This window comes from Buteo buteo, chromosome 13 (assembly GCF_964188355.1).
Source record: "Buteo buteo chromosome 13, bButBut1.hap1.1, whole genome shotgun sequence".
NCBI lineage: Eukaryota > Metazoa > Chordata > Aves > Accipitriformes > Accipitridae > Buteo > Buteo buteo.
In genome coordinates, this window is record NC_134183.1 from 32,812,449 (window position 1) to 32,838,972 (window position 26,524).

At 39.7% G+C, this 26,524-nt stretch overlaps 2 protein-coding genes across 8 annotated transcripts in view; both read left to right on the top strand.

The window, feature by feature from the left end:
• The first annotated feature begins 1,120 nt into the window (after positions 1 to 1,120).
• Positions 1,121 to 9,183, top strand: MPHOSPH10 (M-phase phosphoprotein 10). The gene is made up of 11 exons (XM_075045465.1): positions 1,121 to 1,252; positions 2,078 to 2,726; positions 3,521 to 3,669; positions 4,098 to 4,272; positions 4,566 to 4,707; positions 5,125 to 5,192; positions 5,902 to 6,039; positions 6,266 to 6,376; positions 6,625 to 6,732; positions 7,314 to 7,544; positions 8,979 to 9,183. The coding sequence occupies exons 1-11, from the start codon at positions 1,176 to 1,178 to the stop codon at positions 9,126 to 9,128; spliced, it is 1,998 nt and encodes a 665-aa protein (XP_074901566.1). The 5' UTR covers positions 1,121 to 1,175; the 3' UTR covers positions 9,129 to 9,183.
• A 692-nt stretch (positions 9,184 to 9,875) lies between these two features.
• The window catches only part of FAN1 (FANCD2 and FANCI associated nuclease 1), a 50,638-nt gene continuing 33,989 nt past the window's right edge, over positions 9,876 to 26,524 (top strand). For 6 of the 7 annotated variants that reach the window (XR_012652824.1, XR_012652823.1, XM_075045446.1 and 3 more), the window contains exons 1-8: positions 9,876 to 10,016; positions 10,530 to 11,959; positions 17,174 to 17,314; positions 18,080 to 18,275; positions 22,074 to 22,307; positions 22,819 to 22,950; positions 24,095 to 24,203; positions 24,935 to 25,054. Coding sequence is in view for 5 of the 7 variants with exons in the window: in XM_075045446.1 (XP_074901547.1) it covers positions 10,636 to 11,959; positions 17,174 to 17,314; positions 18,080 to 18,275; positions 22,074 to 22,307; positions 22,819 to 22,950; positions 24,095 to 24,203; positions 24,935 to 25,054 (2,256 nt within the window). In the remaining 2 variants the exon portion in view is untranslated. The remainder of the gene's footprint in view (positions 10,017 to 10,529; positions 11,960 to 17,173; positions 17,315 to 18,079; positions 18,276 to 22,073; positions 22,308 to 22,818; positions 22,951 to 24,094; positions 24,204 to 24,934; positions 25,055 to 26,524) is intronic. The other variant, XM_075045448.1, reaches the window with a different exon arrangement.

Below are 26,524 nucleotides of genomic sequence, written 5' to 3' on the forward strand. Positions count from 1 at the left end.
AGAGAGTTATAAGGTGTCCCCTCAACCTCCTTTTCTCCAGAAGGAGAAAAAATATGACACTTTCAGCTTCCAACCCAGGTTGTAAAGCGTCAGATATGTTTATGATGTTCAGAGAAGGACAAGTGCAGGCCATACTCGTGCCTCTGCTGGCTGGGCCCTTCTCTACACAGTGGTTATTTGAGGGTGCAAAGTGACAGTGAGAGGACACACAGAAGTTGCCTACCAGGGCTTTGTTTTCTGTGCACTGGAAAGACTTCTTTTTTTTGGTTGAAAGGAAACATGAAAGCGGCAGAGGAGCAGCAGAGGCAATAGCAAGAACAGAGTTGGAAGGTTGGTCACAGTTTTGGATCCAGGTGCTGAACGGCTGCGGATGGCGGGGAACGGCAGCAGGGAGGGTGAATGCAGCCCACGCGGGCAGCCCCTGCAAAGTGCATTTTGCAGCATGGAGGAGGAATGGATCGTCTCCCCCAAGTGCAGCAGCTTCTTCACCAGGGTCTGTGGGTGTAGTGCTTATTTTGACTTTATTTCATAAACTTTAAGGAAACTATGTGATGTAAAGCAACAAAACAGTTGAAGAATACTGTGCAGCGCTAGCTAATGGTGTAGGCGCGTGAATGCGTGCCTAGTTAGCTGGGAGCTTGGAGACGCCAGATAACATTGGGCATTTTGCTCACAGGATCAGCTGGAAATGTGTGGTTCCAAAATAGCCCTTGTATCTAGGTCAGAGAGGCAAAACTGCGAAGTAAGATGACTGTAGCTTTACTATATTTAGAGCAGGTTTTTCAGCGCCGATGAGCGTCCCCATCTAGAGCAATCCCACGCTCTTCCACGGGGCGGAAGCAGCAGCCATCAGCAGATGACTCTGCAATGCCCTGCTTCCGGCTCAGTGCGAGCGCGAGCAGGCACACCTGAAGGCGAATAAGCGAGGCGGTTCGGTGACACAAGCACGCGCTGGGAAGCAGAACTGCTTTTGGCTCGGGAGGCGGGCCGGGCCGGGCCGGGCCGGGGCGGCTGCCGCCGCGCTCCCGCCGCTCCGGGTGTAAAGCAGGGCGGGGCGGAACTCCTGTGTGCGGAACCTCGGCGCCGGCCGCGGGAGTCGTCCGGACCGCTCAGGCGGCCGCCTCGGGGAGGCGGTGCCAGGCGGCTCCACGCGCCGCGGGAGCGGAAGGGGGAAGATGGCGGCGGTCAAGGGGCTGGAGACGTGCCTCAGGGTGGCGGGCGCCGCCGCGGCGCGCCCGGAGCGCTTCCTCAGGTACTGCGGGCTTCCCGGGAGCCCCCCGATGCCGGACACCGGGTGTGGGTGCGCGGACGTAGCGCTCTGCAGTTCGTGCGGGCCTCAGTGCTCTGGGAGGGAGGCCTCGTGGCAGCCGGCCGGCGCCCCTCAGCTACCGGCGGTTCCGCAGAGCTCTCCTGAAACGCGCTGTTCACAGCGTCCGGACCTGGCTGGGGCTTCTGCCACGGCTGCTGCAGTGTCCTAGTCCTTTCTTCAGCGTTCGGGAATTAGGAAACGGAGGTTTCCGTTTCTACCAGCAACGTTGAAGCATTGGTAGCTCTAGAGAAAAAAGTGGAGGAGACTATCCAAATAGAAAAGCTGAGGAGTAAGGCAGTGGAGGAAGGCACCTTTTTAAAACCAAGGGTCTGTATCTTGGATGTTTGAGCTGTCTGGTGCTATACTATATACTTCCCTAAAACGTCTGGAGTGTTTAAATACGATCAAGGTATACTAAGATGCAACTATAGAAGGGTGGAATGTTCTGTCCAGCTGCTGCTTCATACATTAAGTGTAAGGAAGCCGAGACACTTTATGATTAGAATGTTTTTATTTCTAGGAATGTTTAGTAGCATTACTCCCAAGAGATGTGTAGAAAGTTAAGCAACAGCTGTAGTTGCTGAAAGGTGCTACTCTGTAGCATCAAAATACCTAAGCATATGTAAAAAGAGCCACAGTGTGACCATGTGAATAACTTAACTGGAGGTGTAAAATGAATGAAAGCTAGTGAATTCTGCAAAATAGAAAATAAAAAATTAACATTAACTGTTGTGATTTTTAAAGCTCTTAATTTTTTTCTACTCTTAGTGTGCAAGATGGACTGGCAACTGACTTCAGAGCATTAACAAAGATTCTCTATGATTTGAATAAAGCTCTGGGAAGCAATATAGTTCGGGGGGGTCCTTTAAAAGAGCTGGTGATAGAAAATTTTGATGAAGAACAGATTTGGCAACAACTAGAGCTCCAGAACAATGCAGTTCTTGATTTTTTCAAGAAATCCATTGCAAGGGATGCCAAGGATGAAGATCTTTGCCTTCTCTCAGACCAGGAAGAGGATGGCTCTGATGCAGAGGCCAGCAGTGACCAGGAATTGGAAGACAGCATAATGGAAGCAGAAGCTGAACAGAAGAATATTTATACACAAGATAAAACTAAAGCTAAAGAAAAGCAAAGTAAACTCAGAGAAAGCATAATGCAGAAATACAGTGATGAGGATTCTGATATTGACTTTGATATTGAAGCACTGGAGCAACAAACTAAAACAACCAAGGAAACCACACTGAAAAAAATGGGAAAAAAATCTATAGTGGATGACAAGTTTTTCAAGCTGTCTGAGATGGAAACTTTTTTAGAACATGCAGAGAAGGAAAACAGGGAGGAGGAAGAAGATATTGATTATTTTGAAGACATCATCTCGGATGATGAGGAGGAAGAGTCTGAAGAAGCTAAAGTCAAAGTAAGTATATCAGTAAATTAATTTTCTGATCTCTCTTTTCCTTTAAATCAAGATCTGATATTAGTTAGGGTGAGTATAAATTGTTGAACACTGAGTAGAAACTACCAAGTTAAATTTGATTAGATGACTAATGATTACTTCTGAAGCTATTCCAGTCTCTCTTTAAATGGGTCTTGGGTTTTTGCATGCATGAAGGAAGAGATAGTATGTCACAAGAAATAAGTGGCCTTGCAGAATTGCAGAATAGGTGACCCACCAAATGAAAAAAATGGGTCACTCAGTATTGACATCTGGCAATTAGAGATCCCTAAGGTGACTGATGCAGAGCAAAGGGCTTTTGGCAACTTCTTTTTCCAGGGATATGGCTTTGTAACTCCCGATTTAACTTAAGTTGCTGAGTACTTGTTTCAGAAATAAATATTTTATTATTTAATATTACCAGAGATTCTTACTAGCAAGTAAGAACTATGCCCAGGGTAAAAGGGAACATGTATGCATTCCAACAAGTAGTTGGCAAAATCTACTGCTCTTTCACTTCTGTATGTGGTGAAATTGGAAGTTAATTTAAGTAGCAGAATATTTAAAATACTTGTAAAAGAGGTTAGTTTTACTAAGATGCCCTATCATAGGTTAATGCTTCATTAAGCTGAATTAGTGTTACACAAGTAGTGCTGAGTTCCAGGTGCTAAAAACCTTAAAAGACAGGTTACTCTTAGACTTCTGCCAGCCTTAACAGTTTTGCTTTGTTTTGTTTTTTTTGGTTTGGGTTTTCTTTTTTCCTCTCTCCTCCTTAGCCAGTTAAAAGTTCTAGAGACTTGACATACAAAGATTTCTTTGATCCAGTTGATGACAATGATGATTTAGTAGCTAATGGTGTTGAAGATGATCAGGAAGAGGAAGCAGACAGTGCTATTGAAGAGCAGAATGAAGAAAGCATGTCTGAGTAAGTATATGCATTATTTGCAGTTAAAATGTCCTTGTAATTTTACACTGAAGTGAAGTAGAAAATAAAGTGTGAATTCCAGGCTCACTTTGGTCATGGTTTGCCATTCTGTGTTATCTGTTGTATGCCCATGGTTTGTATTCTCACCTTATTTAAAAAGTAGTTTATTGTCATATGTTTTGAGTATTGTCTCTTGATATTTATTTGAATAAATCATTTAATAGCTGTAACTTCAGTTTTTGAAAGTTATTTTTAGTATATGGAAGTTTCCCTAGTGTCCCCTGCCTTTAGGTTTCGGTGAAAGCCTGTTGTATTTCTTAATTGTGCGTTATTTGTAACAGGTAAACATCTAGTGGCTGAAATATCTTCACGTAAAAAGTTATAGAGGCTTTTCAACCTTTATCTTATATTAAATTTTAATGTTACAGGGTTGAGGATATGAATGAAATGATGGTGGAGAATACGAGAAGTAAAGAAGCCTCTAAAAAGGTTACTTTTAGTTTGCCAGATGACAGCGAAACAGAAGATGTTACTGATGTGCAGTTAGAGAAGGGCATTGATCCCAGTGAAATAAAGTCGTCTTTTGAGAAGAGGCAGGAAAAGGTAATTGTATTTTTTTATTATTATTTTGCTAATACTTTGAAACAGTGGCCAATTTTTTTTGTTTTGTTTTTATGATTGTGTAATTTGTTCAGAGTCTGGCAAATATGAAGAGGCTGTTTACAAATTAGGAAAAAAAAAAGTGGTTTATCTATATCAGATACATATGCAATCATATATTCCCTCATCTTCATGTGAGGAGGAGTTAGAAGTACCTGAAATAACTGCTAATTTTTTCCCTTGAGTTTACTTGTGAGCTCTGTGTTTTAGACTTCTTAGGAAATTGTGTTTTTCAGATGAGCAAAAAAATAAAAAGTTTAGAAGAAGAGTTGTTGGAGGAGAAACCTTGGCAGCTTAAAGGAGAAGTGACTGGACAAAAACGCCCTGAAAACAGCCTTTTGGAGGAAACAGTACTTTTTGACCATGCAGTCCGAATGGGTAAGTAGTGAGAGGGCTTTCCTGAAAGTGTGTTGCATACCATGTTGGGTTTTCTTCCCTTTGACCTTGCTGAAAACACCTGTGACTCAGGAGCAGGGTAACAAAACACTGAGTTAAACTTCTTGGTGTGTTTTTGAGGTTGTGCATTTTCATGGTGGAAACTGCAGGAAACTATAGTGTTTTTGTTCAGTTTTAACTTAACTGCAAATTTATTAATTCAGTGGCAGATTTAGTAATTTACAAGCCTTACGTAATATGATTAGTCACTTCAAGATAGAGGAAAACATTTACTTACTTCAATTACTACATTTTTGTGGAAGCTTTATTTTCTTTTTCTGTTTTTTATTCTTCAAAAAACAAAATGTATTTCTTGCTGGAGAAACATTAATCTTAAAATTCTTCTCTTTCTTCTCTTAGCACCTGTGATCACGGAAGAAACTACTTTTCAGCTTGAAGATATCATTAAACAGAGAATATTGGATGAGGTTAATAGTATCTTACTTGTTTCTCCCTGTTTTGTTCATAGACTTGATTCACAGGGTGCATTCCAAGAATGAGTCTGAAGTTCCTAAAAATGTTAGGTTTAGAGTTATCTTAATTTCTGCAACTGGTTGTTTTATTCTTTTGCCTTGATAAATATGTCTTTAGATTTCTAAAGAGCTCTGGTTTTTACATGCCTGTTATATGCTAGGGTTTGGTGCATTTCAAAAAAATGAGTGTTTGCAGATAAAACTGTAAGGAGTTTATTTGAAATATAATGCCAGGCTGTAAATTTTGTCTATTATTATAACTAGCGCTCTGAGCATTCTGAATACTAACCAAAACTCAGTTGTTTACTGCATTTTTCTTAAAATCCACTGGCAGAAGATTTGTATCCCATATCTTGTTGAGGCTTATTGTTAGTTGAATAAAAAAAAATTGGTACATATAGGGGAGAGTATTTAAGTACTTAAGAAAATTTGTTATACAGTTTTTGCCCTGATCCACTAAAAATAAGCACACAAGCCAGAGCTATAAGTCTTTTATTACTTTTTTTTTCAAGTGAAAGTGTGAAACTTTATGCACGTGGCTTCCCAGGAACTCATTAAATAGTTAATGTGTCAGATAAGTAATATGAAAAGATGTTCCAAATAAGCTGTAGCACCTGATACTTGAACGTAGTTGCATTTGGTCATTAATTTATGACTTTCTCAGGCATGGGATGATGTAGTACCGAAAGAAAAACCAAAAGAGGAGGCTTTTGAATACAAGAAACGTATCACTTTGGATCATGAAAAGAGTAAGCTGAGTCTCGCTGAAATCTATGAGCAAGAATACATGAAACTTCACCAGGTAACGTAAGCAATGCCTTTCCTTTTGGCTCGAAGTTTACACCACATAGTCTTGTATGTTCATTTGTATGCTGCTAACTGCTTTCAGCTTGGTGGAAGTACTTCAATCTTTCTCTAAGTGTTCACCAGTGAAATGGCTCTGAATTGTATATTGTGGTGTTATCAGTCTTGCTAAAGTGAAATAGCTTTATGAATGGTGTTGCAGTAACATTGCGTTACTAATGCAGCAAAAGACTGAAGAGGAAGAAAATCCTGAACACAAAGAAATTCAAGAAATGATGGATTCACTCTTCCTGAAGCTGGATGCACTTTGTAACTTCCACTTCACACCCAAACCAGTAAGTACATAAGTTTCATAAAGTTGTTGTGTGTCCCCCGTCCCCCCCCGCCCTGCTTTGAAACTGGATATTTAAAATATATTTGGGAAATGGAAAGTAAACTAAACGCTGAGTATTACTGAGCTTGTTCTTATTTCATATTAAACACACTATATTTGCCTCTAAACAAAACCAAATACTTAGTATCTTCAGTTAGAAGCTGCTGTGAGATGGTGTGCTCAGTCCTGAATATGTTTCCTTATTTCTAGCCTGTGCCAGAAGTTAAAATAGTTTCAAACCTTCCAGCAATAAGTATGGAAGAAGTAGCACCTGTTGCTGTTAGTGATGCTGCTCTGTTAGCACCAGAGGAAATCAAGGTAAATATAAATAAAAATCACATAAGGATCTGGAGAGGATCTGTATTGTTATCTGTATTGTTGATAGAAGGGTGTACTGGCTGCCAGATGAATGGGAGAATTCTGCCCCCTCCCACCCTGTGTTCCTCACCTTGTGGACCTTCTTGCCTAGTATTTTGGTATTGGTTGTTGTTGGAGGTTTGGCTGTGAGTGAGTGGGTGTGCCTCTTTTTTTTTTTTTTTTTTTTTTTTTTTGTAACTGGATGAGGGGAAAGAGTTAATTTTATTTGGCTACACTAGGTCATAATATTATGCTTCATTTTTGTTCTTGACTATTATGTGATGGTAATTATTTTCCCAACATATATATGGGTATTTGGAAGGGGAAAGCTAAATGACAATAGGGAAGAGCAGTTAGCGTGTCTTCAATGGTACAAATTTCACTTCCCAGCTTTTGCCAGTTTTTCGCCTTTGCCTTAATGCGGCATCACCCTGAGCTGGCTAAACACTTGAAATAATGGAGATGCTAAGACAGATTTGAGTACTGTGAAATGAGTCTTTTCTTTTGCACGCTTATGGATTTAGGGATCTTGTTCTTTTTAGGAAAAGAACAAAGCTGGTGATGTAAAAACAGATGCAGAAAAGACTCCCACAGACAAAAAACGAGACCGAAGAAAGAAAAAGCTTCGTAAACGTATGAAGCAAAGAGAAAAGGAGAAACGTCAAAAGCTTCTTGAAAAGATGAAACCAGAACAAGGCACAAAACTTAGCAAAAAAGCTGCTGCTGCAAAATTAAAAAGGCTTACAAAAGAAGGCAAAGCATCTCTGCTCAAGGTAGGACTCTCTTAAGTAGTCTTGTATAACTTGGAGCTTCCCAGCTAAAGAATATTAAAATCCCAAGGACAGGTAATATTTAGATAGAGAGAGGAAAGGGAACTTTGTCACAAAGAATTACAAAGTATAGGGTTTGTTTCCCTCCTGTCCCCCTTGGCACAACTACATCTCCTAATCTTTCTCTATCCCCTCAAAAATTCTTCTACACAGGTAGTATATCTACTTACCACCCAAACCTTGTTACGTTATTTATGTCTGAGCAAATATAAAACATAAATGTAGCTGCTGGAAGGAAAGAGGTAGGAAGAAGACGTGGAAAGGGCAGATGCATACTCTTCCCCCCCTCCCCGCCCCCTTCCTCTGCATTCTTTTGAACTATGGTTTTGGAAGGACTATTTTAATCCATAACTGTCTTAGTTAAAGTAGCGTTGAATGCCTTTTTAGTCCTGATTTTGCTGATTATCCTGACAACATGATTTCAGTATAGAGGCCTCAAAGAAACCAGCTCTGGTTGCACTTTGCAGTGACCCCCTTGTTTTATAATGCATATTTATATAGATGTTATTCCTTTAATTATGAATAAATCATAGCTAAATGGTTGTTGGAACCTTTAGAAGCTTACTCAGAGTATGAAAGATATTTGAATTTGTAAGTAACTTAATCTTTAGATATGGAAAAATATGAAAAAACTGTATGATAACAATTACTCAAAGTATATTCCCAAAGCAGAAATTGTTTGCATTAGGTACTACTTTTTTATTTATTTCAAAGTTCACAAAGTGGCGTTCCCGCAAATAGTAAGAGTTACGCTCTTATTTCCTGCATTTGAACTGTTCCACTTGATTAAGTGGGACTACTTGCATGTATAATTGAGGATGAGGTTTCTATTTAGTTCTTTCTAAGCTTTGAGTAACAAGCTATTTCAAAATAGAATATTCCTATTTAACTTTCTACTTCTTATTGTGGAGCCTTCTCTGTAATCTCATCAGACTGATTTTGTTTTGCATGCTATAAAACAGTAAACTTGTGTGCCACCTATGATGCCTTATAAATTAACTTTTAAAAATCCCTGAATTTTTAGGTATTAGAAACTAGTAAGAAAAATAACTTGATTAATTCTAAAATGTTTGTGTGTACCTTTTGAAAAGGAGAGCAGAACCCAAAATGTAGATACTCTGTTGTAGCTCATGATGTGCAAGGATCTATTCTTGATACCTGTTCTTACCAACCATACTAACTGCTAATTCGAAAGGGAATGTACTTTTTTTTCTTTAGATAGCAGGAGTGGTATAAGAATGCAGTGAAAAATAACCTTTGAAAAAAAAAAATCTGATAATTGATTTAAGTCAAATACCATTATATGTAACTAGTAAGTAGTATAATGGGGCTGTTTGTACATTCCTTGGTTATAACGAATATTTTGTCCGTTGATAGGATGAAGGTAAAGACAAGGTCTTAAAATCATCTCAGGCCTTCTTTTCTCAACTACAAGATCAAGTAAAAATGCAAATCAAAGACGCAAACAAATTAAAGAAGAAACAGAAGCAGCAGAAGACACTCTCTGTTCATAAACTGAAATTGTAATCTACCTTTTTATATATGTTGTATCTTGTATATATTAAAATGTTTCTACATGAATGCTCTGAATGTCTGTGTTGATCTTTAAAACGTTCTGTGAATTTCTAAGGTGCTGTAAAGACACTTTCCTTCAGGTTTTACTCTTATTTTCTACAATAGAACTCTTGATTTTCTCTTTTTATTCCAAAAAGAGGGCTTTTTTGCCATGGGCAGGTACATAACTGTGTAGACTACTTGATATTTGTGCATGACTGTACCATCTCTTTAAGCTATAGTCACAGGTTTTGTATCTGCTGTGGCGATAGATCTGCATGTATTGAAGAACTTAAGCTGTATCCTGGCACTATAAATTGGAAATTACCTTTCAAAATTGTGATTATCAGACAGGGAGGACACAGAAGCCTTTTAAGGCTGCAGTAACTCGCAGTAAGCAAAGGGTATCTTTCAAGTTAAAGGGTACTTCCCCAGGTGGAAGTACTTTCCTATTTGCTTTTCTTGGTTGAACAAAAAAAAAAAGAGAAAGTTTCAGCTGATGCCCGTCTGGTTCCCCTTTCTAAAGAAAGATCACACCGGTTTTCACCCTTTGTTGTTAACGGAAATGTGAAATTTAACGAGGGGCGAGATGTTCGTACGCTGTTAGTAGAGCGCGGCTCCGCAATCTGCTCCCCAGGCCTAGCGCGCCGCCATCGGCGATGCATTGCGCTTGGCCTGGCGGCGGGCGAGCGGCAGGCCGCTGCGTGCCGTGGGGGCGGGGCCCGCTGGCGCGCGGGGCCTTAGCGCCTGGCGCCCCGCCTCCCGGGGCGGCCGCCGCGCGTCGCGCGCCGCACGTTCACCCTTCTGGCGGCCTTTGGGCCGGGGGCGGCGGCGGCGGCGAGACGCTCGGCTGCGGCGTCGGTGCGTGGGGAACGTCAGGCACGGCGAGGGGGGGCGGCGGCGGCGGCGGCGGCGGCCGGTCGACGGGCTCCCGGAGCGGGGAGGGGCAGCCGCTGAGCCGCTGCTGAGGGAGCGGCGGCGGCGCTGCGGGGGTGGAAGAAGGCGCGGGAGAGCGCAGGCCGCGGCCGGCGGGCGGGCTGTCCGCGGCGCGATCGGGAGCGCTGCAAGGCTCCGCGCTTATCAGTTCCTCATCGTCGGCAAGCGAACACGGCATTTAAATAGTGAAAGTGTATAGCAGCAGTCCCATCTCTTAAACCGTTCCCGGGAAGCCAGCTGCGGTGCTCAGCATGACGATCGTGCCGTGCTTGATTGTTTGCCGAGTGAGAAGGGAAAGGGACAGCTGCGTAATAGCAGTTAAGGATTGCTTGACTTTTCCACTTTAAGGGTTTTGTTTTTTCTTCTGCACTGTTCACCTTGGTTGCACCTGGTACCTTAGAAGATCTTTCATTCAGTGTTTTTTTTTTCTTCTTGAAGGCATGTCAGACGATTACAGATGGAAAATGCAAAGCCAAGAAAAGTCTTTTTTAAGTATTACAGAATAAGGAAATATGGCCTGAATGAGGTTGCCTGTGCCACGTAAATGCTCTTAAGTTTTGTAATGGCAGAAGCTAGGTCTTCAGAAATTAAAAGACCCCGAATAAGTTTGTCACTCAGTAAAAATAAGAAAAAAAGAGGATCAGTAAAAAAAGTGGAAAGTAAAGGAACACCATCTATACCTTCAGCATCCTCCTCTATTGTTTCCTTTTTTAACAATGTGCCCCCTGCCAAAGTTACCTGTCCCATGTGTGGGCAAATGGTGCCAAGACATGGAATAAATGAGCATATGGATGAAACATGTCAGAGAAAACACGGTGAGATTGGCGTCATTGACTCAACACTCAACTCTTTTAGGAATTGGAGTCCCCCAGCTGCAAGCCTGAACAATAATTCCAGCTCATATTTTTCAAAAAACCTCTTAAATCTAGAAACAAGTCCACCCAAAAGCAGCTTATTGAAAACAGAAGGCAGTGCAGCACAACAGGTTAGTCCTTACTTTAGCAATAATAGTTCAGTCTGTAGTGTTAACAATGAACCACAGGCTCAGACAGTTAAAATAGTCTCTTTGGGAAGCTTAGCATCTAAACTGTCCAGAAGACGTTGTATCCAGGGAGGAAAACAGATCGTGTATAAAGAGATTGACTCTTCACCTCCAGCCATTCACAATACGTGCAAAAGCGCTGCAGCGTGGGATGGTGATGACGGGATTTATACTGGGCATAGTTCTCAGAAAGAAAATCAGCTTGCTCAGAGGGAGCTCCAGGAACAGAATTTTTCAAGGAAGGAACTGGAATTTCAAGAACAAGTAAACAAATGTAATGGAGAAGACCGTGTGGATATTGTTCAGGTGTCATTACCAGCTGATAACATTAATGGCAGAAGGTTACCACCTGGTACAAGGAGCACCAAAACAGCAAGTAGGTCTGAAGGTGTGATACTTAGTCCTGATAAATTTGAAACACATATAGCCATTTATGCTTCAGCAGAGCTGACCAATAGTTTGGAGGCCAAGACTCAGCCTCATGCTCAGGCTGTGTCTTCTTCCAAGACAGAAGTGAACTGTGGTACGCAAAATTGCTTTAGCAAGGGTGATGTACAGGTACTTCCTGTGGAAGTTCATGAAGACTTTAAGGATGAGCTTAACCATACTTTGTCAGAAACTGTGGAAAAGGTAGAATTTCAAAATTCCATTGGGGACATTTTAGACAAAATAAATGAGGTTAGCTCTGTGCCCAGCTCTCCTGGTCACCCGTATTACCTCCAGAATTTTTTAGTGGTGCTGCGAGCAGTCTTAGAAAATGAAGATGATGCCAGACTCTTTGATGAGCAAGATATGAACGTTATAACTAAGTTCTGCAACTTATCAGGTATCTTTTTTTTTTAAAATATATTTTCACATTACCTCTTGTAGAGAGAACTGTTACATAGTTTTATGTGAAGAGTGCTATACCAATAGGCAATTTTACTTGATAAATTCCTTAAGAGAAGCAGCTCCTTTTTCTCAGGAGACATATCTCTCAGTGGCTTCTTGTAGGTAAACTTCCCCAATGTTGCTGTAATGGAAGGTAATGATAAATAGTGGACACTTGTAAGAAACAAGGAAAGAATAGTTATGTATATTTCTGGGGGTTTTGAATACTTTTTTTTACTGTTTTAGTACTATTTTTGAGAATCTTAAGTCAAACTTGCTGCTGCATTTAAACATGTTTACAAGGAAGGAAACTTGTAGCACAGAAAAAGAGTATTAGTTAATACCAAGCTTTTGGTGATTAATACATATGGGAATACTACAAAGTGAGGTTATGGAGAGGCCAGTACTGGATATGTAGACCTTGAAAAAAATACTTCTGAAGTGGCATTTGTGAGCTTTGATTCATCACATTTGCAGATTACTTTCATGGTTGCTGTGAATCCATGGTTATCCCTATGATTATTATCCAGTGTTTAGAATACTAGTTACTAATTAACAGTCATTTTCTTGTAGGTTGCTTAGTACTTTTAACTCTTATTAATTTCGGTAGGAGCCAGAATACTGGAGATTTAAGCCTTCCATATTCAGACAAGATTCAAAGCAGACATGTTGTCTGAATCCTATACTCATAAGTTTTACAGTAAAAGCATGGCAGAAGTGATGCAAGTTAAAACTAATACTCCAAATTTCTATGTGTGTTTAAAACCTGTCTTAAACAGTAACTAAAAGCAGTTTTACCAGTACTTGAGCTGCAAACTTGGAGCATCAAAATGGAAATAAACTTATAAAAACTTCCACAAGAAAATTTGTATCTCACAGTATTGCAGGCATAACCATTTATATTGTTTTAAGCTACTATACAGCTGCTTGCAAAGGATTTTCAGATATATGCTCATATGAGCTCAGTTCATGCATCTGAGCTGAACATACAAAAGTGACAGTTGCATACACACGTGCTGGTAAAAATAAAATAAAAATTTCAGAAGCAGGCTGTACTTATTAATGTATTGTGTTCATTGAGTCTGACTTAAGTAGCAGGCTGTAAAGTTATCACACTAAAGAATAGTATTTCCCTGGGTGAAACTGTTGTGTATTTTGGTCTTTTTCCTCTCTGTAGATTATATTCAGTTTTTCTGCGCTAGTGTACAACAGTCTTTAGACTGTCTCCCCATTACAAAGTGGAAGAAAACTGTTCTAGCTGTTTAGAGCACTTAATCCCTTAATGTTCGTTTCTGTAAAGTTCCAAAAGATATTGTGAATTGACACCACATTACAAAAGAGAATATCAAGGTCATGACTTGTGATTAGCAGTTGTGTGAAACTTTTCCAAGGCCAATAGGAGGCTTTCAGTAAATGTTTTTCTAGTAACTTGTATAGATGTGGAGTATAATAGAATGAGGTTAGGTTAATGTATATGACATCACAAGGTTTTTAATACAGTATACTGAGTGATAAAAATGGAAGGGTGTTGGCTTGAGTTTTTTAGGAGGAAATATAACCCTGATAAGCAGTTCACAATCTCAGTTCCTTAAAAAAATTGACTCAGTGCATATCTGTTTCTCTAGGAAGTACTTAAACTGTGGTGGAAGAATCTCAGAAATGTCTTTTTTGACTTAAGATACTCTTCCAGAATTTAGCAGCTGGAATGGACCATATGAACATTCTTCATTTGCCCTAGTGGACAAGCCAGCTGAGCTGGCTCAAACCACCTTAAGAGGTGGTTGCTAAAAAGGTGAAGAAATTCCAGAGGAGGAAGTAGGGCTCTAAAGTTACAGAGGTATTTCCGCAGTGGTTACCTCATCACAGTTAAGCTCTTACAGATTATATTGTAATAATTACAATTATGCAGTAACACCAAACACTTAAAAAATTAAAGAATGATACTGACATAAGTTATGAGAATATTGTAGGTAAGATGAGATCATAACAGGACTGTATTTGTCAGGGAGCAGCAAGAGCAGACCTCTGTATGGAAAGATGAGCCAGGAGCCAAAGGGGACAGCGGGGCAGGCAGGGGCCCCATCCTCCTCTCACCCGCAGGGGGCACAAGCCCACCCTGCCCAAAGGAGAAGAGCAGAGTGCCTCCAGTGCCAGTGCTGCAGCCAGCCGTGCTCCAGTGGTGGCTGGTCTTCAGGCAAGTCCATCGTGACAAGGCAGGTGCAAGGCGAAGCCAAGTCGGCAAGGTGGCTAGCTGGGCCCTGGCACGCCACAGCAGAGCTTAGGCGAGCGTGCAGGCCACCAGCCTGAGCTAAATACAGCTCCCGAGCAAATGGGGGGATGCCCTGACAAAGCTGCGTGCAGGTCTCCCCATCAGCCTGAGCCTAGCGTACACAGCTGGACCGTATCGGAGCTGGCCTCGAACACAAGCCGCCAAATCTGTGAGGGCTGGGATGGCGTTGCAGAGCCTATTGGTGCACTCAGGGCCATAAGAATATTACAATAGTTAACTTTCTCTGCCTAAATGTGTATACAGTGACATCTTGGAGCTTGATACTGCCTTGTTTATGTTGTGATAGTTAAAATGGGAATATATAAAGAAAAACTGGAATATAAGCAACAAAACTCTTGTTATTGGCTCTCTGAGGCTAGCAGTAGATGCCTATCATTTACACCCAAAGAAGATCTAGGAATAGACTTACAATTAGGTTCTTAGTGGATGCAGGCTTTGGCTGCTTGGACAAATGCTAAAAGAGACATTCAGGATACAGCTTCCTTATTTCCACTCTCCCTTCGCTGGATGAGTACAACACTGATCAGTAACAGTAATTTGTTCTGTTAAATAAAGGAAGTGCTTGTTTCTCTTTCAGTAGTGTGATTTCAGTATTCCCCTCTCACAGGAATTCAGAATATAGAAAGAATTATTGCAAAGTGGTGCTGATGAATGCAGGTCTGCACTGACTGCTTGATTCACAAGTAAAACAATCTCTTTTTGCAGGGTAGGAAAACTGCAATGATTCAGCTATGAGAACTGATCGGATAGCGTTAAATCAATAGATAATGAATTCTGGACAAGTAACAGATGGATGTCTTTGCCTTCAAGAAATCTTAGACAGAATACTTTAAAAGTTCAGGTAGATGGGTTATCTGTTCCACATTAGAAGTTTCTACCCAAACAGGTGTTGTCTTTCAGTTATTGTAATACAAAAAAACCCTGCCCCCCCCCCCACGTGCCTAATACTGTGAAGTTGCTTGAACATAGATATTCTTCAGTATTTCCTTATTTTCTGCTAAAACGTCTACCATTCTTCAGGGAGTTATCTCTAATGCTTATTATGAAAGGAATGATATTTTTAAAAGGATTTAAGCTTGAAGCAATCCTTCCTTCCTTCCTGCCCAGTTTTCTCAAAAGTAGATGGCCTTTATGTTGAATGTAGAGCACTGCCAATTTTTTAAGTACTGGAATACAGTAGATAAAAGTAGCGAAAAACAGAGGTGTATCCATAACAGGTAATCTGCAGTGCAGTGTCAGGCTTTGTGCTCAAGATGAGACCTGTCTGAACTTAGGTATAGTATTAAAAAAATATTTTTTGTATTCTCCATGTTTCATTTCACTGCATGTTGCAGTTGGAAGAATTTAAATGCAAGCACATAGTTGTAGTGACACTACTTAATACACTTTGTGAAATCCTCCTTCCAACTTTTATGCAACAGAAAAATTGTATCTGAGAAACATTGATTTATAGTCACCAGTGGAACTCAGGTACAGAAAATGGAACAAGAAAAAGTAATTTTTTTTTTCTGTTGCATTTTAATGAATCATAGAGGGCGAACTTTTCTAAGATCTTCTGCATCTTTTTGCTGGTAATATTTCAATTTAGAACAAATTTTTTATTTCAGTGACACACCTGAAACTTTCTTAAGAACTACAAAAGAAAAAAAATCCCCCAAACCTTCAAAGGTAATGTACTGCAGAACAGGATGCTTAAGAAGCAATTAATTACTTGTGCAATACCTTTTTATTCTTCTATTTGTCATTCATGTCCTTTAGAGAAAGCAGTCCTCGCATACCCTTACTGGATTGCAGCCCTAGTTGTCAGTTTCCATGGTCTGGAGGAAGGATGTTCATGTGTTACTTGACCTTTTTCCAGAGCTGTAAAAATGGGAGACAGACTTCAAAGAAGTTATAACCCCATAGAGAAAATGACAGGCTTATGTGCCTGAATGTAGTTCTGTCAGTGAATTGATCCTGGAAACATTCTATTAAAAAAAAGGCTGAAAAAGTATTTTTAAGGACAGGAGAGTAGTTGAATAAGCATGTAAAAGTTAACTGCCATTTCTTAAATGTATCTAGGTCTGGTAGTGTTTCAGTGTCTGTTTTTATTAATGATCAGTTTCAGTTAAGCAGCAGCAGATAGGGATAAAAAATCAGAAGTTAATGAGGGATCAATCAATTAGGTATTCAAAATGGTGCTAAATGTGGTAACAATAGCTAGACTATTTTCAGCTAAGATTTAGTAAGCTATTTTGTTGAATTTCAGCAGTTAGTATTTTAAAAATATTTTTTAAAAGGTACTTCTAAGAGAGCACTTCCCAGATTAGAGTCAAATCCATAGGAGGTTTTTCTCCCCTTGTTTTTAGTAGATATATTAGTAAAATTAAGCTTATCTTTGGAAAAATAAGAATCTGAAGACTAGTACACAGAGAGGTATTCTGTGGTTATGAAATCATTCTGTCAGACTACAGCTTCTTTTGTTCCCCAACATCAAATATTTGGTTATTGAATGAGTGTTAAAGCAAGCAAAAAGACCTATTTAACATTACAATATGCAGAGTTTGAAAGACGAAGTTGTCTTTTCCTAGATAACAAATTATTTCTTAAAGGGTAAGCATGTCCAAAATGCATTTTAGCAATGTTCATTACTTACAAAATACATTGTAATAATTTTCTACCTACAAAACTTAAAGAGTCTAATGAGTGATAATTACTTCAAAAGGTAAATTGTGGTATTTTACCAAGTCTGCTCGTAGAACGTGGGCAGATTTAAAAATGTGTTTTAGAGGAGATGTGCATCAAAGTAATTTTTCTAGGTAAGGTACTGATTATGTGTAATACTATGTTTTAGAATTTAATTTTCTTTTTATCCTTCCCTGCTTTAAATAAAATTTGCAGTTGGTGGGCAGAAGTTATATGTGAGACTTTTTCAACGCAAGCTGAACTGGTTAAAGGTGAACAAAATAGAGTATGGAGAGATAAGTACGGATTTGTCACCAATAATTGAAGAACTGGCTGAAGCCAGATTTCTGCAAACAGGTATGGCCAGCATTAATAGATGTTAAAAATATTACAAATAAAATCTGCAGTTGTGTTTTGTTAGAGCTTAACGCACTACATGCTTGTCTGTGCCTTGAGAAAAGAATTAAGCAGAATAAAGGTTTTGGGTAGATGAGTTGTGTTACATTAATAATAAAAGCAATTAGTGTAAATTAGGTAATAGGGAGAGCTAAATAAATGTCAGGGCTGTGGGTGCAACAACAGGCCTTACTTGCCCTCACCAGCCTCATCTCAGACCCTGACCCGCGCAGCCTCTGCACAGTGGTCCAGGAGCTCTACTGAATACCCTTCAGTACTGCCCTGAGCTGTCTTGCAGGACCCCGTCCCTGGCCGTGTCCGTCCCTGGCCGTGTCCGTCCCTGGCCGTGTCCGTCCCTGGGCGGCTGGACCTCTGACCAATGCTGCGGGTGTTTGTTTCTACTCTTGTCTGTGGCCCTGTACCGTGGATGGATCTTGGATGTAAATTGTAGTCTTGTCTCTAGTCTTATGTCCAGCTCACCTCTTAGACTAACCCTGGGGTTTTTTTGCTTTTGTTTTGAAGTTGCTAAGAGATTTTTTTCTGATTATTCCATTCCTTCAAGCTGGACCCGTGAAGAGAATGAATTTCAGGCTGAATCAGCTAGCATCGATAATACATGTTTGAAGAATCTAAATCATTAGATTAGTACTAGGTTATACTTTGAGCTGTTGCTTGAGTGTATGTGTATAGCACATAATGAATATATGTGGATCATTTTACTTTTAGAATCTGAACTGGAAGACCTGTGTGAAGGGTTGGATTTGCTTTCAGCCCCTGAGCTAAAAACATTGGCAAAGATCTTTCACTTGCCAAACCCAAATGGTCAGAAACAGCAACTCGTGGATGATTTTCTGAGGTTGGCAAAACAACGTTCAGTCTTCAGCAGGAGTCAGGCTGGTATTGGGACAGTGATTTTAAAAAGGTAACTCTGTTTATAGTTAAATTTTGCAGATGAATATAAGTTATGCTTCAAAGGACTCATTCTAGATGCCTTTTGAAGAGAGGAATGCACTTAGTAGATTTATGAATAAAAAAGGGCAGCATTAAATTTTGATTCACAGTGGGTCAAACAGAAGGGTAACTAGGTCATGCTTTTCAGCTGTGGTCATAATTATCTATCTCCAAAGTTACTCAGTTATACAGAGAAACATTTCTGAAATATTTAAAGCAAAATCAGTGCAGAAAAACATGTAGGAAGACATAGGGAAAGTCATTGCCTATTAATAGCAACCATCTGATGTTTGTTTGCTGGGTAAGCTCTTTGAGTAGAATTAGAGGGGAGCAATAATCTCTTTTTTTTTTTTGTGATTGACTTTGTACTTTAGCATAGAGCCTCCTTTTTGGTAGTATTTTTAAAGGGAAAAGATTGTTTGCTTGACAAAGTGTTCTTTCTTTCCTGTGCATTTTTTCACTGTGGCTACCACAGCTGTGTATATCAGATGCCCTTGACTTCCAGGTCTTCTGGGGTCCAGATTCAGGTTTAAGGTGTCATTCTGCCTGCCCTAATAGGAGTGATTACAGCATTACCACTCTTGGTGTTTAGGGCTGGATCTGTAGCTAGGACATCCACAAAAAGTCTAGGAATATGAACTAAAGTAATAGCCAGGGTCCTGGTGCTAAGGTACAAGTCAGTTCTGGACTTTATAAGCTTTCTTACACAGTTACCTCTCTTAGTTAATAATATCAAAAAGTAACTGAATAATAATGCCTATAAACAAAGGTTACTTGTCTAGTAGTGGTGTGGTTTAAGCCCAGCCGGTGACAAAGCACCACAAAGCCACTCGCTTACTCCTCCCCACTGGCCCTGGTGGGATGAGGAGAAAATATAAAAAGCTTGTGGGTTGAGACAAGGACAGGGAGGGATCACTCACCAATTATGGTCACAGGCACAAAAAGACTCAACTCGGGGAAGAAACAAAATCAGTTTAATTTGCTACAAATCAAATCAAAACAAGGATAATGAGAAGTAAAATCAAACCTTAGAACACCTTCCCCTCACCCCTCCCTCCTTCCTGGCTACCAAAAACACCGCCACACAAACCCAAAACGAGCAGTTAGCTTGTATAGTAGGCTGGAGAACTAGGGTCCAAACCCAGTAACTGTGGAATCCTTTCTGTACAAAATGCAGGTTGGGCAGAAAGCTGACAGATACCAGTTATGTACTGCATTTGCTTCAATAACATAATTTGTCTTTCCTGTGGTATTCTTTTTCAAATGAGAGAGATATAAAGCTTTGTGAAGTTTTGCATAGCTATGTTTATTGTACAAATATTCCCCCTCTCCCCCCAAAGTCTATCATGTGATTCTCCACAAAATTTCTTATATTAAAACGGGCCTAGTAATCATCCCTCCATGAAGAATTACTATTACGTTGTCATGGTTTAACCCCAGCCAGCAACTAAGCACCATGCAGCCGCTCGCTCGCTTACCTCCAACCCAGTGGGATGGGGGACAGAATCAGAAAAAAAAAGGTAAAACTCATGGGCTTAGATAAGAATAGTTTAATAGAACAGAAAGGAAGAAAATAATAATGATAATAATAACGATAATAAAATTACAATAATAATAATAATAAAAGGATTGGAATATACAGAACAAGTGATGCACAGTGCAGTTGCTCACCACTCACCAACTGATGCCCAGTTAGTTCCCAAGCAGCGATCTGCCCCCCAGCCCAGCTTCCCCCAGTTTATGTACTAAACATGATGTCACACGATATGGAATATCCCTTTGGCCGCTTTGGGTCAGCTGTCCTGGCTGCATCCTCTCTCAACTGTTTGTGCCACTCCAGGCTTCTTGCTGGCTGGGCATGAGAACCTGAAAAATCCTTGACTTAGTCTAAATACTACTTTAGCAACAATTGAAAACGTGAGTGTGTTAGCAACCTTATTCTCATACTAAATCCAAAACATAACGTTATACCAGCTACTAGGAAGAAATATAACTCTATTTCAGCCAAAACCAGGACATAAGTGAATCAGTAAGGTCGTCTTTCTTTATGCAAAAAGAGAGACCTAATGCTAGCTTAGTGCTGGGCTGGCAGAGCTTCACAACTGGGAGCTTTGCATTTGGTCTTTGTTGTTTTTAAAATACAACAGGAGCTCTAGTGGTTCCCATTCTGTTAAAAACAGTGTTTTACACTGGTGTCATTGTCTCCAGTAGCATTGCACTTCATTTGGTCCGCAGGAGAATATGTGAAGTGATCATAGCCACAGACATGATTATCTTGTGTTAGAGGATGTTGGGACTTTGTGATAAGTAAGGATGTTTAAATTTAAGGAGTTGTGGTTGTTTCTTCATTCTAAGCCAGGTATAGAAAACTTCAGTATGAAAATACTTTGTATCACTTAAGATTTAATGTTTTCTCCTTGATACTAGATATTTGAACTGCATGACGATGCATGATGCATAATTTGTGTAACTATCTCTAACAAACAAAATTGTTTTCTGAATATTGGCTTAAACTATATAAAGGAAGGCTAGAAAAAAATGTGTTCAGGTGTCCTGGTTTCAGCTGGGATAGAGTTAACTGTCTTCCTAGTAGCTGGTACAGTGCTATCTTACGAGTTCAGTATGCAAAGAATGTTGATAACACTGATGTTTTTAGTTGTTGCTCAGTAGTGTTTAGACTATAGTCAAGGATTTTTCAGCTTCTCGTGCCCAGCCAGTGAGAAAGCTGGAGGGGCACAAGAAGTTGGCACAGGACACAGCCAGGGCACCTGACCCAAACTGGCCAACAGTGTATTCCATACCATGGGACGTCCCATCTAGTATAGGAACTGGGAAGTGGGGGCGGGGAATCGCCGCTCTGGGACTAGCTGGGTGTTGGTCGGCGGGTGGTGAGCAATTGCCCTGCGCATCATTTGTACATTTCAATCCTTTTATTACTACTGTTGTCATTTTATTAGTGTTATCATTATCATTATTAGTTTCTTCTTTTCTGTTCTATTAAACCATTCTTATCTCAACCCACGATTTTTACTTCTTTTTCCCGATTTTTCTCCCCCATCCCACTGGATGGGGGGGAGTGAGTGAGCGGCTGCGTGGTGCTTAGTTGCTGGCTGGGGTTAAACCACAACATCAGGAAAAGGAAAGGAACCTGGGAAAATTAGTTACATTCCAAAAAAGTCCTTGGCGCTGGCTTGCTCCCTACTCGAAGAAAAGAGGCTGATAGTTACTTGCTTGGCCACATCAAGTTTGGGAATGTAATGCTCTTTGCTGTAGGTGACAGCTGAAATACTAGTTACCCCGTGAGATCAGAGAAAATCCTGTTTCAAATCTGGGCTGGCCTGTGGACAAGTAATAGAGATCTTGTCGTGTATGAAAAAGCTGGATGAAGATGTGCTAATGGAGATAGCCTAAAACAAGGGATCTCAAATTGTGGTCTGTAAACATTGCCCTAATAGCAAACCATATCTTGTTGCTTGTTGGTACTGCCTGGCATAGCAACAGTAGTGGCTGCACCCAAAGGGCAGTTAGTTCCAATTCTATTCTGCTCGAAGTTTGGCCCTTAAACTTTTTATTAGTTAATGCATTTCTTTGGCTTTTCACTAAAGGTTACATGCACTATATAGTTTCTCAAGCTGCTGCTTTCAAGGAAAATCAAGTTTACACATTAATTGGCTTGAAAACAAAAGTATTTTCGTACTTCTTTCAGTGTATTTGAATTTTTATAAGTGATGGTAAAACCCATTTGTTATAATTTTATTTGTTCTTCCAGGGTGAAGGACCTGGCTGGAAAATCTGTCAGGGTCTGTAAAGGCCCTCGGGCTGTCTTTTCTCGAATTCTGCTGCTATTCTCGCTGTCTGAGTCAATGGAGGATGAAGAAGCTGGTAGTGCTGGTCAAGGCCAGCTCTCTACAGTCCTTATGGTAAACATGGGGCGTATGGTATTCCCCACGTACACTGTAAATAGGAAAACGCAGGTCTTCCAGGACAGAGAAGATCTTATCAGGTAGGGGGACCTTTGGCAGTTTGGAAATCTGTTTACTTCTAGAAAAGCTTTACTGCAGTACTTGTGTAGGCAAATAAGAATTCAAATTCATTGTGTAGAACTCCAGATGTAAATAGTTAGAAGTGCACTTTTGCAATGATTTTAAATGCATTTTTGTATCCAGGTAGGACTTGTAATTCACAGTGGCTTGCATTTTGAACCAAAATAGCATATTTGCTTCATGATCATCTGCTGATTAAAGTTTTTTCTTCATTTGTCATGATGATTATTAGAATGGACTCTGAAAAAAACAAAAAATACGTTCTTTAGTTTATAAGTAATTTTAAAATAATATACCCTGTTAGCGTAAACTCTGCTGATCCTAGAAGATTAAGAATAAAATTGGCTGCATAGGTCAATATCTTTGGAGACTGGGAGTTTTTAAAAGGTATTTTGTGGAGGAATTGATCTCTTGTAACTAACTATAAATGCTTTTTGAGCCTAATACCATGATTATGTTTTTTTCCCTTAGGTATGCAACTGCTGCTCATCTGTCAAATGATATAGCCACTGCAGTGGTAAATGGGAACTGGGAAGAAGCTAATCATCTATACATGTGTGCTAAAGAAACATGGAACGAACTGAAAAATCACCCCTCTTTGAGGTAGTAAACTGGAAACTAGCCTAGTGTTCATATGAAACTATTAAGTGTATTATTTTACTTTTGTTACTTTTCCTTTTGAGAGAGGCTTACGGACTAGTAATGTTATTTAAGGCTGATAAATTTAGAAGCTTTAATGTTCTTGAGAGCTTTGAACTTCCTGGTTGGTTGTTTAGCTTTTAAGTGATTATATGAAAAGGCCTTTTTTATGAAACCTTGGGAATGAATTGGTAGGCATGGATGAAGCACTGAAACATTTCTGTTCTATGTGTCAATGCAGGAGAACTAGAGCCTTATTTTTCCCTTGTCATAGTTTGGTTTTATGGCTTTTAGGCAAGTAGCAATAAGCAGAATTGAAAATTCCCTGTGAACAAAAGAATGTTGCAGACGTTATGGGAAAACATACTGGGTTATTCATCTCTTCAAACTTCCAAGTGGGTGTCATTCAGGAAATGTTACTAAAGATCTGAGAACTGAAGTAATGTGTATTGTTTTTGAAGCGTCCTTCATCAGTTTTTCTTTCAATTACCTTGTTTTCTGGCTTAATGATACACTGAAAGTTAAAGCCTTATGTTTGGCATTATATTCATTTTCATGGCAGCTGATTTAAAATAATATTGTTGAGGTCATTTTGAGGTCTATTCCATTTCACACTGAAGAGAGTGGAAAAAGCTGTTTTGATTTCAATAAGACATTCAAAAGACTTTGTTTTGAAACATAGAGGTGCCTACCCAAAAGATGTTAGTCTTTTATGGCAGGAAATGCCTGTTCTAGCCTTTTTCTTTTGTTCAGCCGTGTTTCTAAAGTTAACCTTCTGACTTACGAGAACAAGTTGGCAGTAACAAAACATGATGTAATAAATAATTATTTTTTTGCATCTGATATAAAACTTATTAACTAATAATTTCACTGCTGCTGAAACCAAAATATGCTGTGCAAGTGCAGCTTGCACCTGCTACCCCAGCTAAAGTATTTTCTTACCTTTGGGTTCTTGACTTTGCAGCTGGAATACTCATTTCAGTTCAATTTTTATATACAAGGCATTTAATTTTTGTAAATGCTTTAGGTATAAGTATTCTTAGTAAGAGAATTTTAAGAACTTAAATTGCCATCATTAAATTGATCTGAGCTGCTCTTTATCTTTCAGCTATCACAGAGTTTTACCTGAGTATCTGCGACATTTCACAGTTGGCTGGGTGTATACAAGAATCCTTTCTCAAGGTGTTGAAATTTTGCAGAGACTTCACATGTATAAGGTAAAGTGGTGAAGTGAATAGGAATACGTGTTTAATGTAGCATTGTACATCAATTTACATTTCTGATGTGGCTGGAAAATGGTGATAGTGTTTGCCAGGACTTGCTACAGTTCTCTGAGCAGGTTTCTTTTAAGGAAGAAGAGCTTTTTTTTCTTGCTGCTTTAGAAAGTTTTTAAAGCCTTTTGATTTCTGCTTATGCTTTGGAGAATTACCATATGTAATACACCATAAGACTGTTGCTGAGACGTTGTTTTGTTATTTAGAGATATCTGTGTTTCGCTTGACTTGGTTATTGCTTTTAAATAAGAAAATCTTGGAAGAAATGTCTTCTATGAAATCCCTGCCTCTTCACCTTAGGAGCCAACGTCTCCAAAGGCCTCTGACTTACGTATTAAAGCAAACCAGATTATTCTGAAAAAGACTTTGCCTCTGCAAAAAGGCAACAAGTAACTTTCAGGTCTTTTTCATATACAATAAGGAATACAGAAAGGACAAAAATATTGTATTTTTGGCAGCTAACCTTTAAGTTTATATAAAAATATAGAGTTTTTAAGATACAGCCATGCACCTGAATACATTGGGTGCTGGAGTAAAAATGGGGTTTGAATTGTGCAGCGACAAAGTTTCATAGTACCCAGTAATTAGAAGGGAAAGTGATAAGCTAATTATATAAGGAAACTTCAACTTGGTTTTCTAACTCAATTAATAAAGATATAATCCTGTTGCTACAGGAAGCGGTGCAGGAGCTGCAGACTCTTCTGTCTCAGGATGTGTATTGTACTGACAGCAGAGGGCGATGGTGGGATCGCCTTGCTCTGAATTTACATCAGCACTTGAAAAACACTAAGAAGGTATCTTCACAACTGCATGCTGTAAAGCTGGAAACACTGCAGTCATTGTCTGAAAACATTTTTTAAAAATACTTCATATGAGAAGAACAGTGGGGTAGGCTCTCCTAAAAATGCAGATATTGGTAGGAATTCCAAGGTCAGGCAACCAGATTTTCTTAAGAAACTGAATATCAAATGTACCCTCATCCTTGGTTGGCCTGCTTTTTTCTGTTGCATAGACGAACACTGTTTGGCATGAAGGATTATATGGAGTTATCAGGCAGCAGCTTCCTTGCTGTTCTGCCTTATAAATTTGCCTAAAGTGTGAGAAGCAGAGAAATTTCTTGCAGTAAACACTTCTGCTTCTGAACCCGAGTCATGATGAGGCTGTATCTGGAATGAAAAAAACAACATGATTGGAAGGAGTTTTTAAATGTTTTCAAACAAAAAATTAATAGAATTAAGTCCTTGGCTAACTGTTGCCAGTGGGGAGAAGTTTGTTTTCTGTATCTGGACCAGATTTGGTGTGGGGTTTCTACTGTAAGTGGTCAAACAGTAGGCAACCCCATTTCTAATCTGTTACTTGTACACAGCTCTGGCAGGGTTGTCAGTCTTTAACAACAAATTTAAACTATTTCCATGGTTCTGCAGGAGAAACTGTAACTGACCACCTTTAGACTGGTAAAGAATAACATTAGCGTTTTTAGATAGCATGTATTACAGGCTATGGTCATCCTGGTCTCTTTAATTCTTTTAGGAAGGCAGAGGAGGGGAGAAGCGGTTTTGAGGTAATCTTAGCTTTTGCTGAAATTTTGCCCTCTTCCCTTCCAGTAGGACACACACACCAGTAGGGTGTGTTTGTACAAGTAAACCACATTATTTGTGCAGTGGGTAAACTTGCCTTGCCAGTCTGAAGTCTCAATGATGCAGTTCAGGCTTTTAGAAACTGTACATGGTGAGCAGTCTTTGAGTTTCCTAAAGTGATTAGCTGGCATGTAGCCGAATGAGAAAAATAACCATACAAGAATGGCAAGGATTGCGTGCAAGGATTATTGTAAATCTCTGTAGAACTTTCTGCCACCTCTGGATAGATTTCTGCAGCAGGATATAAAGTAACCAGAGGAAACTGCAAACTGCAGTACAGCTTGTACCTCTGAATTCCTAGTGAGCCAGCACCAGCTTTTCACAGACTTTCTTTGCAAGAGTGACAAGGCATAGAAGCCACTAACTAATTTTAGGGATCATTTTAGGTTGTAGTTCCATGAATTTTCTGTGCAGGAAACAGCAGGTGGTAGTTATATCAGCTACTGGTCTGAGGATTTATAAGTACAGGAGATTATGTCCGTTTTTCCTTTCTGTTACAAAGGAGAAATACTGTCAGTGAATGAAAATGAAGCTCTGTAAGACTGTTTAGGTCACAGTGAAATATGGGCAGACTGAAAATCAACTTTCAATGAAAAAGACAAAGAACACCAATCTAAGTGAACACAA